At 40.0% G+C, this 16,332-nt stretch overlaps 1 protein-coding gene across 2 annotated transcripts in view; it reads left to right on the top strand.

The window, feature by feature from the left end:
- LOC134535996 (phosphofurin acidic cluster sorting protein 1) overlaps positions 1–16,332 on the top strand; it is a 176,414-nt gene that overhangs the window by 101,226 nt on the left and 58,856 nt on the right. For both annotated transcript variants that reach the window (XM_063375481.1, XM_063375480.1), the window contains exon 2: positions 8,569–8,656. In XM_063375481.1, the coding sequence (XP_063231551.1) occupies positions 8,569–8,656 (88 nt within the window). The remainder of the gene's footprint in view (positions 1–8,568; positions 8,657–16,332) is intronic.

Genomic DNA, 16,332 nt, shown 5'->3' with positions numbered 1-16,332 from the left:
AACGCCCCGAAGTCAGCCTTGGAAGCTATTGTGGATGTGTTCCGAAGCTGTCGTTTATTTATTCACATTTGCTTCTCGTTGTTACTTGCCAACGCTCGTATTGTTTTTACGACCTCTTACGATGGCGCCTCCCGTTTTCATCGTTGCGCGTTTTTGTTTCCCCCCGGTAGTTCGCCGAGTTGGAGGAGAAAGCATGAGTCATCGCGGCGGGGAAGCGGGATTTCCCCTGCGATTCAGAGGGCGAGGCAGCCTCGCGTGACGCGCCTGCATCGCTGGCTGCCTGCCATTCAGGCGCGCCGCCATGAAGCACCCGCGTTCCCCAGGAAATCCAAACGGCCGCTCTCCACTGCAGATGGGCTGGGAACCCCATTTCTCCCACGCGGGGGGGGGGGGGGGAGAGGGTGACGCCACACGCGTCGATAAAACCGGCGCGACTTTCGTCGCGTTCAGATTAGCGTGCTAAGTGCTAGTACACAGTGGACAATCAGTACTGTTTTAATCTTAGCGCATTCCCCCCGCCCTTTTTTTTTAGTCATTACACAAAATCGCCAACTTGACAAACATGAAATTGGTTTTGTCATGCGTTTGAATTGCGATAAAAGCATCTTAAGTATGTATGCCATAAATAATTTAAATGTTTATAAAAAAAAACACCTGTGCTAGAAAACAATGGATTTTTTTTCCTTAGGCGTGTGGACTAGCAGCCTAGAATCAATTTATTTCAGGGCTCCATAACATTTTATTTAGCGTATATAGAGAAGGGAAATTGAAGAAAAACCCCTATTAGTGTTTTCTGGTTTTCTGTCGCTACATATCAAACTTCATATTTCTCCACCGAATGAGATTACTTGCGGCAAACACGCTGGTCACTATCACGAACTCTTGTTGCCTTCTTCGTTTTGCCAAGATTTAGCTTGTTAACGTGTAATAAAAACTAAAATATTTTTATTTTATTTTTAAGAGTAATGATTGTAGAGTTTCGTAAAGTAAAAAAAAAAATAATACTTAACGTACTTACTGTCATAGTATAAGTAATTGTAAAGTTATATTTATTTTTTCCAAAACAAGGTTCTATTTAGCTTTTAGCAACTGGATAAAATTGGCTCACAACGCTGCTCAACTATGCTGCTCCTTGGAATAGTTTCGTGTCAGGAAGTGTTTTAAGTATTTCTCTAACTGAATTAAACCCACGCAGCTTTGCTATGATTACCGAGATTTTTTTATACATAGCTATTGTAACCACCTTTTAAAAATATTTTTAATAATTTCAAAACTCCATGCAGCAAAAATTAAAAATGTCTTTAAAATATGCCGATGTTGCTAGAAGATTATGTGTATAGCTTAGTTACAATTGAATTATATATATATATATATATATATATAACTAATGCTCCTTCACATTCCGTACATAGTTTTTTTTAAAGCTGTTTTCAACAGTTAATAAGTGATTAAACATTTGAGACGCGGGTTCAAGGTTTGAGCAGTAAACCATCCGCGGTAGCTCGTGATTATTTTCCCTAATGTAACTCACTTGAAGGGTATTAGGTTGGTGTGCGTGCCGCGACCCGGAGGGTGGGCGCGCGCTGGGCACGAAGGGTCAGCAGTCCCCCCCCCCCCCTCCCACACTGGCGACACCCAGGCGCCGCACGCGACCACTGCTCCCTCGGACCCTCGCAATGTCAGCTCTTCCTCCTGCACTTCCTCTCCGTATCGCGCGAGACAGCCGTAGCCGCTGTCCGTAATCCGCCCGCCCGCCCGCCCGCCCGCCCGCCCGTCAAGGTTACGAAATATTAAATTGAATTAAAATATAAATTCACGGCACGGGCAGAATGAACACATATAATAAAAATAAACCGCGAAGTAAAAAAAATATATAGAACACTAGATATGCTTGTAATTGAAACTATTTTTTAAATGTATTTAGAACATAAACTAACATGGCTACCACCGCAACCAATTACTCGGCTTCTATTGGTCGCACCTTTGAATATATATATATATATGTATGTATATTCAAAGGTCGCACGGAACAGCGTAAACTGAAGGGAAGCCTACAACACACGTAGTTTCGGTTCCCTGCAAGAATTTCCGAAGATTTCCGAAGTTTTACGTTTTGGTATTAACGCCACTTCAGCCGCTAAATCAGAAGTTTCCAATGAAAACAAGCATGTTGTGACTGACCTAACCTAACCTAACCCTTCGATTTTTTTTTAAATTTCAATTTTTGAGAGGAATCCGAAGTTGCACTAACGTGGTAGGGAACCGAAACTACGTGAGTTGTAGGCTTCCCTAAACTGAGCACTGCCGAGCTGATGGCGTACGGGTCCGCTTCCGTATGCGTGCCATTGTAGAACGGGCCTTTATGTATCACGGTGTATCGTCTTCTCGACGCGGAGGACATAAAAAAAGACCGGCGAGGGGTGGCACAGTTTCCCATTGGTCGCCGTCGGGAATCTCCTTGGCGAGAGCCGCCAAGGTCAAGGGGGTGGAGGGTGTTACAGGAGGCCGCGGGTTGCTCTCAAGATTAAATATTTCTACAAATTTAAAGCTCATCATGTCGCATGAAACTTAAACAATTTTTTTTTCCTTCTGATATTTGTGCATATTTTGTGGCATGCGTTATATCTTACGAGTGACAATGTTGCGTGTGCGACAAAAAATAAACTGCAATACATTATGATGGATATTTTATGAACCAGAACAAAATTATTCTTGGGTCAGTTTTTAAACACTTAATTCTCAGAAATTACGTTGTATGGGAAGAAAAAAAAATCCTGTCCATCTTCAACGTGAACTACACGAATAATCTCGTGGCATGTAAGGGAAATATTTTCAACCGGAATTATACAATACGTTTCTGGCCATCATTCTTCCGCGGTTATTTTATTTCGCCCGGGATTTTTTTTTTCCCCTCTATAAATCAGTTTCGTAATTTTACCGCATTGATGTTGAACCTTATAAAGTGGTTAGGTTGAAGTTTTTGTTGGAAATTTTTAATCTGTCGCATACTTCACTCCACGGAAATTTCAGAATTTGCAATCTGGTGAATGTTGGTTTCCCAAAATATTAAAATTGCTCTTTTCGCGAGTGTTTTTGCCTTAATAAAGAAAAGCCATGTTCTATGGATTTTACTTCGCGCAGTTTTGTGCTGAGGCTGGGACACGCGCTGGAAAAAAAAAAAATCACAAACTTAATTTTTTTTCATGTTCTGGATTCTCCAGATGTTCGTATCTAAATGTCTCGAAGTAAGACGCGCCATTCTAGCAGTAAAACTAATAGGAGGAATAAATAGCTAGCGCTTCTATATGTATGCGGATAAAGTTTTTCGTGGGCAGTATACGCTGTTAGTCACGTCTGCTTGCTTTACTACATCTGCGCAGGCATAATGGAGGCAAAAAAATACTCGTTATGCGGTTGCTATGGCAGAAATGGTTAAATTGTAGTGAATCAACACTTGTAATTATTGTAATGTAACGAAAAAGTTTCCTTATGCTTGCTGTAAATAACAATCGTATCTAATAAGTAAATTGTACACCAACAATCGCATACAGCTATTATCCTTAACAAAATACATCATAGTTACATCTACACTTACTGATACTTTATAGTTCACATCGACAGTTAGGACTTTTGGTGGAGGTGGGGGTAATAGGACGAAAGAATTTGTGTTTCCTTGATGTTGCAGAGGTTGCATCCATAAACCAAAACATTGGTCATTGTATTTTTACAAACAAAATAATACGTGATTCACGAAAAAGTTTCTTTCAAGCTTTGAACTACCATCTACAGAAATCTTGTAATAACTCTTGCTTTGACAGCGTATGAAGCTGTAAGTGCGCGGTAGAAACACTTCTTCGCAAAACGAGGCTGTGAAGGGGAGTGTAAAGGATAAAAGTGAACAGGAAAGAGTTTCTTCTCCCCTTTCCTCCCTTTCTTTATTATAGCAACCGTTTCCATCAGCTGGAAGAATAAAACAAGTTCTGCGTATGTACAACGCGTTCGGAAGAGGTTCCTTCTCCACGGCACTCGGAAGAATTGTGTGCCGCTTTCCATGCAGCATCATTGTGTGTGCGACGTTCTGAAACATAAACCGTTGTGTGTGTGTGGGGGGGGGGGGGGGAGAGAACTTTTTTCGAAACAGAGAAGTGAAAAATAGACCACGGGTGTGAGTGGCGTGTTCACGCCAGCAGGGGCCGCGTGGTTGTGATTTCCCCGTGAGGGGTTTCCGGCCGATCACGTCACTTGGTCACTTGGTCAGTGCGCTGTGTGACACACCGGCGCGTTTCTGTCCACCCCGCTTCTTGCAGTGGGCCACAGCTGTTTCTTCGAGTGATGGCGGGATCAAGTTAGTTTCCATCCCGAAAGTTTTACTCTCGAAAGTGCAGGAGGGCATTGCAATCTGGGACATGACTGAAAAAAAGTTATTCAGAAAAATTAAAAAAAAAAAAAAGTGTTGGTTAGAAATTGTTATGCTATCGCTCAACAAAGAATCGGATGAATGCCACGGCGGTAATTGTTCCTTATTGCGTATCCAGCTTATATCAAAGCTTTATAATGCATATCTTCCAAATCAAAAATTTGTTTCGTAATTGTACAGTTTCAAATCGCAAGCACATTAAACTTCGTTTTACTTTAAAATACAGGTGGATATGTTAAACAGAACAATTTCTCCCGGGAACAATGTTCCTCAAAGTTTTGATACATATTTTCAAGATCAAGTATATTTTGGTGGTTACACAGCTTTGCATCACAAACACGTCCAATTCCTTTCTTTATTTTATTTTTCCCCCTTAAAATACAACTGTATACGCAACAAGGAACCTTGCTTCCGCCGAATCCATTTGTTACACCGGCAATCGGGAATGTTGCTAAGTGGCGTGTCCAGAGGTTCTTTGGTTCAGAGGTTTGTTTTTCGGAAAAGTATTTTTGGGAAAATTTTCTGGTAATTTACCAGAAAACTGTTTGCAAAACAGGAACCGACAACTTTAACACGAATACATTTTATCAACGTTTTAATACAAACAGTACTTTTTTTTTCTTTATCACCAAATGGCTCACGTAACATTTGAAGGTTGGTTAGGACCCATGCCACCCTCTATCAAGGGACGGGAACAAATATTGTTGTTTAAACGGTACGTACAAATATGCAGAAAAAATATTGTAGAATGTAATTCTACCTATCTTACATTATGAAAGTCGGTGTTGTAATGGAAAAGGAAAATTATCGGAAAAATTAGTTATATTTTTCCAGAAAATGTTCTAAACTGAAAATGTTACTTGGAAGTTCTCCCACTCAACATCTCTATGAGTGGCCCAGATTGAAGGGAGCCTAGAATCCAAGAAGGCGAACATTAGTTGAATGTGGGGTAAGGTAAGGCGTCTATAAAGCAATAAAGGAATAATTTTATTAGGGGAACCTGGGAGTACTCGGAGATAACCCCCGCAGGATCCACACCGTCATCAGCGAATGTGAACCGGACACTTGACGGAGGGTATATGTTCGTGCTCGTAGAATGTTTATGCCCAAATCGAATTTTGTGTTCGCTGATGTTCTTTTCGCTTTGGTATGAGCTAGACTTATGATCAGCTTGACATTATTCCGATGGTGTAGAGGACGAACGTTACTATGTTGGTAATCTTTTTTATTATTATATATATATAATTTAATCCACTGTTCGGTGATCATAAACATATTATTGTTTTCCTTCTGTTTTTCATACCTTTTTTCACATTGTCTTCGCGCGAAACATTTCCATTCCATGTAAAATTTTCTCTCTTTCTGTCCTTCCCGTCCTCTCTCTCTCTCTCTCTCTCTCTCTCTCTCTCTCTCTCTCCCTCCCTCCCTCCCTCCCTCTCCCCCTCGTTTTGCAATAAATAGATATTTACGATCAGTTTCCGATGAATACACTCTTCCACGCCCTGTTACAAAATCCAGTTAACGTGAGTGGTTTTGTGTTGTGGACGCGACGGCAACGAGGCTATTAGCACCCACTTAAAATGCTGCATCACCACTGACGTTGTTCGTTGAAATATCAACGTTATAATGTGTGATCTTATTAAAACCTCGACCGTATTGTTCACAAGCATTTTCAGCTGGTGCGCACAGGCTGTGACAAATCACAGCAATATCCAGCTTAGTTATATGTAATGATAATACATTATTTTTAGTATGTTATACAAAAATAAAATACTAACATATCGCGTGATATAAATTTGGTTGAACAGTTTACAAACCCTAGTAATGGAATAGTGGAATATGCGGTTATACTTTTATCTTTGTGATATGAATTATCCAAGAAATAAAATTAATACGTGAAACACTTAAGTGTAGAAATTATGCGTTCGAAATAAATTACTATGCATCATTTTTTTTTCTTATTTGACTCGTTTTTATTTGGACTTTAGATTTTAAAGAATTTTCCATTTTTGTGTGCGTCATGTTCAGTTAGTATACGATTGAGTTGAGCCGTAAAATATTCGTGTGTTTCCGTATGCCGTTTGCTAGTAGAATTTTGCGTAGCTGTCGTTAGATTTTGTAATTCAATTTTCCAGTAAGACGCATTGGAAGGAAAGTGGTGGTCAAAACCACTGCAATTGTATCTGCTACAAATTCATAAAGCATGAAAATTCTGCAGTAGCAAAGAAAACTGTCTGCCCAAATTAGTTTCAGATCCATGTATTTTGCGTTTCAGACTTTCATTACCAATCCACTATCCACCCTAGCGTGGGGTTAGCTGTTTTTTTTTATCGACTTTAACAATATTTTTTTTTTTTCGTAAACTTTTAAAACATGATTCTGTAGGTAGTGTTTGTGTGTATTTATGCAAATATTAGTTTTAAATATTGTTGCGAGTGGGAAAACAGTTGATTTGGCTCGATAGTGGCTCTCTCTGCTGCTAGTTTCTTACTGCGCTATTGTCTCGCATCTACTATCCTAACATTATTTTGCGGTATTATTTTTTATGAGGTAGAAATGTTCCTAGCCAAAATTTCTACGCGGCAAAAATTTTTAATCGCGTAACTTTGCTAAGTTAGCAAGTTATTGGTTTTAAGAGGCCATCTTTTGAAATAACTTGCTAAGTGAGCAAAGTAATTTTTTAACAGTATGACTAGTCAAATTTACCCGATTCAATTTTTTTTTTTTGCCGAATAAGTTTTTTTTTCCCTAAAAGTATTTCATGTGTGATTTTTTTTAAATTGTTATCAACAGTAGGGTTATTTATGATTGCTAAAGGGGGGGGGGGAAATTAGTCACAGTTTCTAATAATTTGGTTTAGGGTTGGAATTCGAAAACGTTTAGAGAAAAAAAATGCCTGTAACTCGAAAACTACACTTTTTTTTTAATAATTCGGAACCGTAATTGGTTGGCCTACGAACATACTGTCCTCGGCCTGAGGTTCAGCTACGGGACCGCCCGTGTTGTGTTCCTGTGGAGACGCCGCACTGATAGCGCTTGTATGATGGCGCGGGTCGTTAGCGCCGCTTGGAGCGGTCGGAATGGCGTAGTACGTGCCGCCGCATGTACCAGGGAGCACCGCTATCTCCGCCTCGTGGGCACCAGCATCCCCGTTCATCCCCTGGCGTGAAGGGGGGGGGGGGTTAGGGGTTCGTCACGAGCGTCGGCAGATCTCGGCTCGGAACACCGCGGCCGTCTACACGCGCCGTCGTATTCTGCGAAGCTCTGCGAGTGCTCTTGGAAGATGTTGTCGGCGAATAAACATGCGAACATGGACCTATACAGGCTTTGTGTTTTATTTTTTTTATCGACTTATTTCTGGGGGAGTGGGAGTGTTACAGGAAAAAAAAAAACCTCTAGTCATGTCGTGGTTGAGTGGGTAGGGGGGTTCAAAACGCATTTTTAGGCTCTTGTGAGGACCTTTAAGCGCCTTTTCAAATCCTGGAATTCTTGAATAAAAAATTGCCACTTACGATATGAGAGATCCATATAACACCGCTGCTTATGGTGAATGTGATTACAGGGAAGGCTACTATCTAATTTTGCGCATTGGATGTACCCGAATTAGAACCCGGGTATTCACTGCCAACGCTCTGCCGTCTCTCGCCAAAGTCTGCCTTTGTGGTTGTGAACTTTGGTTCGCGCCATCCGCCACAGATGGCAGCACCGTGGTTGTTACAAATTTCCGTTCCTTCACTTCCTTCGCATTCGCGGAATCACTCCTACCAAATGCCGTAAACTGATAACTAAAAATTTGCACATTAAAAAAAAATGCAGTACTACCAAGTATTAGTGGACTTTCAGTAATTATTACTAATTTAGACGTCCAGTTACGGAACTACGGAGTGTTATGTGTGTAGTGTTTGCATTGTGAAAATAGTTTTTAAAGTTTTGTTTTTATGAAAGTGGCCGTGTTTAACGACGGAGATTCTAATTCGTACTCAACTAACCATAATCAGATGTTAGATAAAGCACTATGGCACAATGAGGTGACTGCATCTACGTCCCAGGATACGATACCCTGACAATTCCATAACTTCGTGGTTTTGATGTCATGTACTTATAAAAAACGCAACTCTTCGTTGATTCGTTTGAATTTTTTTCCGTTGCAGGTTGTGCTCGCTGACGCTGTCTCGTCTGGTCGTGATGAAGCCTCTGGGCTCGGATCTCGCCTCCATCCTCATCGCCGTCAAGATGCAGGTGAGTTCCTCCCGACCAGAGGCGCACAGACGTGTTACCGCCGCCATCCCCCCCCCCACCTCTCCAGATTATTACAACTCTCCCCCCAGGTTCCAATTTACGTCAAGGCCCTCCCCACTCCAATACAATTTACAACCACCCCTTCCCTGCAATATATCCAGCATAAAAACTGTACCCAAGAGGTTCCTTCACTTACTTCGAGGTGTTTCATCGTAGCAGTCACCGAGGAAAGAGAGAAGCCTAAGATGTACATCAAGTTCTGTCCCTGCCCGAACACGCCCGAATATTCACCTTCGGCCAACCTCGGGATTTGTTTTATTTTTGCGCAGGAAAAATTAATTCAAATATTAAAAGTGGTCGGTTAGGTTAGCTACATTAAAACACTTTAAAGACTATGGGTGGTTAGTTAGGTTAGTATAGCTACATTAAAATAACAGAGAAATATAAATATATATAAATAAACCCGAGGTTGGCCGAAGGTGAATATTCGGGCTTGTTCGGGCAGGGACAGAACTTGATTTACATCTTAGGCTTCCCGAGGAAAGACGTGTTGACTGTTGATTCTTTTAATAGACGCGCGGAGGACAGCCTTCGCGACCTGAAGAGGAGAGAACGAGTGAAGGATGGCTATAACTAGTCCCGGTTTATGACCAGTGGGTGGAATGTAGGTTCACCTTTTTGTAAGGAGCTCGCCTGAACAATGGGCGTGATCGTGATCGCCTGCCAACAAGTCACTCATTGGTCGACCGCAGAGGCCTCTGTGCATCGCCGTGCCACGTCACGTCCTGCCTTTTATCTGGGCCATTGTCTGCGTCATTCTCTAGCTATTAACGTGCTCATTCCATTAGTCATTTACAATATCTGCCAATACGTTCTGGCGTGACTCTAACTCGCTATTGCAGCTTATTGTCCTACGTGTTTTTATGACGGGCTTTGAAATAATGAAACCGAAGTCGCATAACGTTATTGTCTTTATTACTAGCGTAAACAGTTTGGATGCTTTTGCACGGTAATGCAAATGTATAAAACGATGACAGAGTTTTAAAGTGTTCGATTTTGGTAAAATTACTGCATCGTTGTTCAAATGTCACAAAGTGAGCTAACGCACCCAGGCTTACCGATTTCGTGACGGGGAGGATGTATGATTGATGTTATTTTTACTTGTGTCATATTTTTGGAATTTATAATCTAAAAAATATATATAGTTAGCGGTATGGCAGTTACCTTTTGAACTACGAACTCTTAAATATGTGTTTTTATTTTCGGATACAAGCCAATATTTTTGGTGTAGTTTTAAGTAATAAAAATCATTGCTATTTTATTATCTGGTGGATGCGGTGGTCCCGCTCAAAAGTTGCAACTCAGCTGTGTTATTAAATTATTTTCTGTAATGTGAAATGTGTATGCTGGGCATCTAATTTATATTTATATTTTTATAGACCATATATGCTGAGGTGTTATGTTTCTTTGTCGTATTCAAAATTTGAGTTTAAAATCTTTTTATGTAAGAAAGTATTTTCCACATTGCATGTTTTCAAATATTTCCTTCGATGACCAATGAGTTGGAAAAAAAATTTTGTGCAAAGTTAATTTTTTTTTGCCAACGTGGTGGTTTCCGAAGTCATTTTGCTTACATATAAATGTTTTTGCCAATGATTGGAATTAAATTCTAATTTTAATTTTTTTATGAATGTTAACATGTGCTGATTTGAAAGTATTAAAAATATAAAGGCTTGATTATATTTCAGTGTTTGCATTATTTGAAATTGTGTATTCTTCAAGAAAACCGTTTGTTTGTTGTCTTTGTCGCAAGCCTTTTAAATTTTAGTATTTCATTCGCGGAAAAAAAAAAAATTGTGTCTTTCAAAATCCCGAAAAACTGAAGTTTTCCGAGACATTTGTAAAAATGTAGACTGTAAAGATTATTGAATGAATTCCTGACTTAAGACATTGGCTAATTTTTACTTCGACAGCTCGACTTTTGTATTAAATGAATACTTTCATATATAATTAGGCCTTATTGACTTAATAAGCCAATTTATAAACAAGTATCTGTAATTTTTATACAAATTAAAGTCAAATCTAGGCCAGAAAAGTATTGGAGCAAAATAATCAAGGAAACTATACACATTATTTTTTTTCATAAACAATACGATGAATTGAGCGCAGCATAACTTGTGCCTATTACTGCGCGTGTTTAGAGAGTTCAGCATGCTTTTATTTTTTCATAATTTGCGTATTCGCATATTCCTGCCCGCGGGGGGAAATTGATGACCGCCTCGTTGTTTTGCACCTTGCTTCCCTCGCCGAGCTTGCACTCCCGCACACCCCCCACCAACAAACCACTCTCCCCTCTCCCAGCGCCACTCCGTCCCACACAGTTTGCTTTTTTAAAAATAGATCCTCTGCTCCGCGGGGGGGATCGATAGCCATTTGCCGATGCCGACACAGCGCCGCGCGTTATCGCGGGTTAGGGGCGCGCGATCACGGCGCACTGCGCCTGACGACCGCCGTCAGCTGGCGATAGCTGCGCCGCGCACCCGCGTGCGTCAGATGTTCGCTCCGCCTACCCGGGCACACACACGGTGTGCAGAGCTTCAGGTCAACTACTCAAGATATCCGAGTGGGGTCTGCTTGCGAAAAGCATTTTAAGAGATCGCTGAGGGCCGAAAAGTACTTTTGATTTCGAATTAAAGTTTTTAAACTGTAGTTTCAGATAAATAAAAGCATGTTTTCAAAGTAATTTTTAGGCGTAAATCAACCAGTACAGATTCTCGAAAGCACTTAAGCTGGTTTTACGATTGATTTCCTTAAGAATTATAACTTAACATCGAGCACACGATTAAGTCAAAACTACATTTTCCAGTTTATGATTGACATAGAAGTCGTTAATTCTAACCAATCACAGCACAAAACACATGGTCGGCCATTGTTCGAAACGGAGAAGCAGGTTTGAAATAGGTTATTGACAAATGGGATATCTATTTTTCGAAATGGATGATGATTACAAATGACAAATATACGAATTCTAACCCAAAATACTGCCTCGCTCGGTCCAATAATAAGACATAAACTTCCGGTTGAAAGGTTCCGGTTTGTTGTGATTGGTCGCTTTCCTTAAGTCTTAACGAAAAATATAAAATATAACCATTTCTGTTAAGTCTTAAGTCATCATATGGTTCGCACACGACCCGTCAAAATTCACACACGACAATCATAAACCATTCCACTAGTTTACATAGTCATATGGTAAGTACACGACTAAGTTTTAAGTCTTAATTCTTAATTTTCAATCGTAAACCCACCTTTAAGGGACTTGAATTACCCCTTTATCTTTATTTCTCAGCCAATATATGAAGGATGCATGACCCGAATTTGCCGTCATTCAAGCATTGTAGGAGCTCGTTGCTTGTGAGTTAATTTTTTAACACAAAATTGATTTGAATATGTGACTCTAAAACGAAGAGAGGGACTTTTTTTTTAATTTCGTTCAAACTACGCAAATATGTACGGAGATTGGTATAATAACCTGACTAAGCCAATGGATATTTTTTAACTCGACCGCTCGATTTTTTTGTACTTTTTCTCACTTAAATGCAGATTTATTTATCTTATTTTTGTACATTAAGTACTAAACACGGATGCATGCATACTGAAATTAATATACACACAAGCATTTACATGTCTGCAACATGTTCGAAAACTTCGTCTCCCGTTGTATATGATGCGCCAAACTGATTTTATGGTGACCATCAGAATTACGTGCGTCGTAGTTTCGAATAAGACTGCATTTTAATCCATTCAAGCGTGTCCAAACAATTTTATCTAAATACGTAACAACTTTGCCTGTAAAGTATAATTTAAAATATGTTAATCGCCTGACCTAATTATGTTGGCTGTGTATCAGAAGTTGTCTCAAGCTTTAAAACAAATATAAAATTTATATTTGTTTTAATTAATGCCCATTGAAATAGTTATTTTTTTCACCTCAGTTTGGCGCATGAATGCGAGCTGCTGGGTCCACGCAATGTTTACGCATGTGGCGGAAGAGTAATGAAAGTAGATATGAAGCAAGGTTCCTAAAATGTTTGCTGGCCCGCAAACCAGCTGTTTAAGCATTTATAAACATATAACGTTTATATTTTAAGTACATTCATCGGTTCGTAGCATGTACAAATCATAAAAATCTATACATATTTCTTGTAAACTCCAAATCCAACTCGTCAATGATGGGTTGCAAATAAATAGTAATGAAGCTGAAAAAATTAAATACTCATTTATCGTTCAACTAAGGCTTAAACTAAAGCAAAATTTATTTCACATATAACCGCCAAATTATCATAACTTTGTGAATTTATGTAATAAACCATTTTTATATAAAATAATTTGCTCGGAAAAACTTGAGAAATGAGCTTAACAAGAGGTGGCAACGCTTTTGCGAATCAATTTGTGTATGTCAAATACTGCCTGACTCTTTCCCGTATCGGTGTTTTTCCCCTTGTATTTTATTTCGCTTCCACGCAAGGGAAATGACATACATAATAGTTCCCAAAAGGAATCGCATCCGCTTGTGTTTTTTTGCCGTCGCATTGCTCCACCTTCTTCTTCCTTCGCGCTCCAGGAAGTGTTCCTGGAAATGTTTGTTTTCTTCCACCGGTGTTTATTTCCTCTGCCGTAGCTTGTCGCCGCGGGAATGTTTTCTTGTATCCGGTGCGGCGTTCCGGAAGACACATCTGGAGAGCCCCTGGCGACTACGCCACCAGCTGTGGTCGTCTGTGGCGCGGTTGCCTGCCTGGCCAGGGGACGTGGCGTTACCACGAGCTCTGGGCAGAGTTTATAAACTACTAGCTGAAGTACCCGGCGTTGCACGGCCTAACAATTATCATAATATAAGGAATATCACTAGAGCGTCAGGTCTGCGTGAAATAAGGACAAACAGACACACACTTTAGCATTTATAATATTGGTAGGGCTGCAACAACGCAATACACAAATCAAGAACGGAAATGTGTAACAACCACGGTGCTGCCGTGGAAGGCGTGAGCCTAATTTCACAAAGAGAAAAGGGAAACTTCACAGTTTTAACTGTTTTATAAATTGTAACAAGGTGGGCAATATTAGAAAAAAATTTCCTTGTCGAAAATCAGGTTCAAAGCCCGGATTTAGTATATATTTTTTCCAAGTCTTATTTTCCTTTAATCGGAGCCTTTTCATTATATATTTTAAATTTTAATTTTGCAAATCGAATGTTTTGATATTTGACGTAGCTACTCCGGCAGCGAATTCTAGCGCCGGGCGCGGAAACTACGTGTGATTCGCGTGTAGAAATTTAGTTGAAAACACAGTTTGCGTATATTTATCATGCTCGGCATTATTTTTATGAATTCTACGTTACATTTCGTTTCTGAATTTCGTATTATAAGTATGTTTGCAACACGAGAACACTTGAATTTACTCGTTACAGAGCGTAGTCACAGGCGAGTACCGAAATACTCGCTCACATTATTTTTTTTTGTGGAATTTAAAGGTAGGTTGGGTTTGTCATAGCAAAGAAACAAAATTCCTGCAAAAATTACTTCTTCAGGCGCGTGTGAAACTTTAGTAAGGCGACGGAAATTCAACGAAATGCGCGCGCATCACGCAACGGAAAATTAGGTCGAAGCCCGATACGCATTCGCGTTTCTGCTGTACCCACGAATCGAAGACAAGATGGTAGAACCCCGTGTGGCAGCTACGCCCGTGCAGGGGAGGGGTCCAGGATTGTCTTCTAGTAGTCTGGACCTAGTGTAATACCTGTTTGTTACTTCATAAGTCGTATTATCCAGTGCATCTTTTACCGTTTGTGGGGGGGGGGAAGGAGGCACGCACCCCCCTCTAAATCCGTCACTGCACTCGTATACACTTTTTTTTTTAAATATCGGGAGACGTACGTAGCGTATTTATGGGTCAGATGAAGCTTTATGATAGTTAAACTATCATGTAATAACACTTTGCAAACTTTAATAATTTGAACAAGACGCAATCGCAACTTAAAATACCTGTAATTATTTAAGAAAAGTGCATTGGCACAAACTTGGCGCCAAAGATATTTAACGTGTTATTGGTTCTGTTTAATATTACCAACTTTGAGCTATCTTCTGTATATTTTTAAAACTAAATGTTTTAATCCAAAGGCTGCATACAAAAGTTTTACTCCTAATAACTAGTGTACTCACGCTTTTTTTTTTAATTTTTTTTTTATTTAAAGAATAGAGGATAGAACTTCTTGGTGATTAAAGGTTAGTTAGTTTAAGTCATGTACATTAATAATGCGTAAAATAATTGTCAAAGTGTTGGGATTCGCACAAGAATTAAGTTTTTTTTATAATGAGGGTAGGTTATTGCATATTTAAGTATTCGTAACTAAAATTTAAAGTTAGTATATTATGGATTCTTGAAAATGTATTTTTTATTATTTTTATTTTTTAATACGACAACCGCGAAGTTGCACGAGTATGTGGCGAACTTCGGTTGTATTCGCGACTGATCGGGTCTCTGTGAATCGTACGCGGCCGTTGTCTTGTCTGCGCATGCGCTGACGGGTGGCGCCTCTCTCTCTTCTCCCTTATCCCTCCCCCATGACTACCAAGTCGTAAGGATGCTTCTCTCATCTGTTCCCCTGGACAAGCCGGGCTGGGGGAAAGGGGAGAGAGAGGCCAATTAATTACGAGTGTCTTTTCAGCGCGCACACATCCTCGAGTCCTCCCGGGCCTCTCAGGGGCAACGAGTGGGGGCGAGTGTTTGCCCTGCCCTGCCTCGCGCTTAATCGTCGTCGCACCTTCGTTCTCTCGCGCACAGAACAAACAAACAAACAAACATTCTTTAAATGGTGGACCCTGGACCTTCAGCCGAGCAACTTAAAACACCTTAATCTTTCGCATGTTCGTTTGAACACTGGATAATGTTTGTGTCGTGTAGGTTGTCTCAAATTTGACCGTTCTTGCAAGTAATACCATTGTTTCGATTTTTTTTTTTTTTTAAGGAAGCATACAGTTTTTCACAGGGATGAGCCACACCCGAACAGTTCCGAAGTTCTCCGGAGTTTGCCGATAGCACGAGAAAAAACACCATATTGCAATTATATATAGATTTTACTGCCATAGATTATTTTAAATAACGTCAACCTAACCTAACCAACGTTTCATTTTAGTTACGATAACCTAAGGTAATCTAACCTACCTACCTTCCCGAAAAATAACAAACTTTTATTTATTTCAGTGACCGAACCTAACCTAACCTTTTACTTCGGTAAACTTCGGAACCGTTCGGATTGTGGTTGTGGCTTTCATCCCTGTGAACAATATAGACTATCAGTTTTTCTAGCGTCTTACATTTTACTTTTCGTGGATATATTACCGTAATGATTTTTTGAGGACCTATGCCAATCTGTAACCCCTCCCCCTTTATTTTATAGAACAGCTCGCTGACGTGTAACATCTTAGCTCTCAATGTACGGAATTTGGTAGTAGTAGTTACGTGAATGGACTGGAAGTCGAATGGAACGGAAATGTGTAACCATAGTCCTGTCATCTCTGGCGTATGACGTGAACCAAAGTTCGCAAAGACAAAAGGAACATTTAAAGTATTAATTGTTTAGTGAACTTTAAGAAGTTGGGTTGTATATTAGTAAGCCCTTG

The sequence above is a fragment of the Bacillus rossius genome, chromosome 10, assembly GCF_032445375.1.
Source record: "Bacillus rossius redtenbacheri isolate Brsri chromosome 10, Brsri_v3, whole genome shotgun sequence".
NCBI lineage: Eukaryota > Metazoa > Arthropoda > Insecta > Phasmatodea > Bacillidae > Bacillus > Bacillus rossius.
This window is presented reverse-complemented; position numbering and strand designations above follow the sequence as displayed.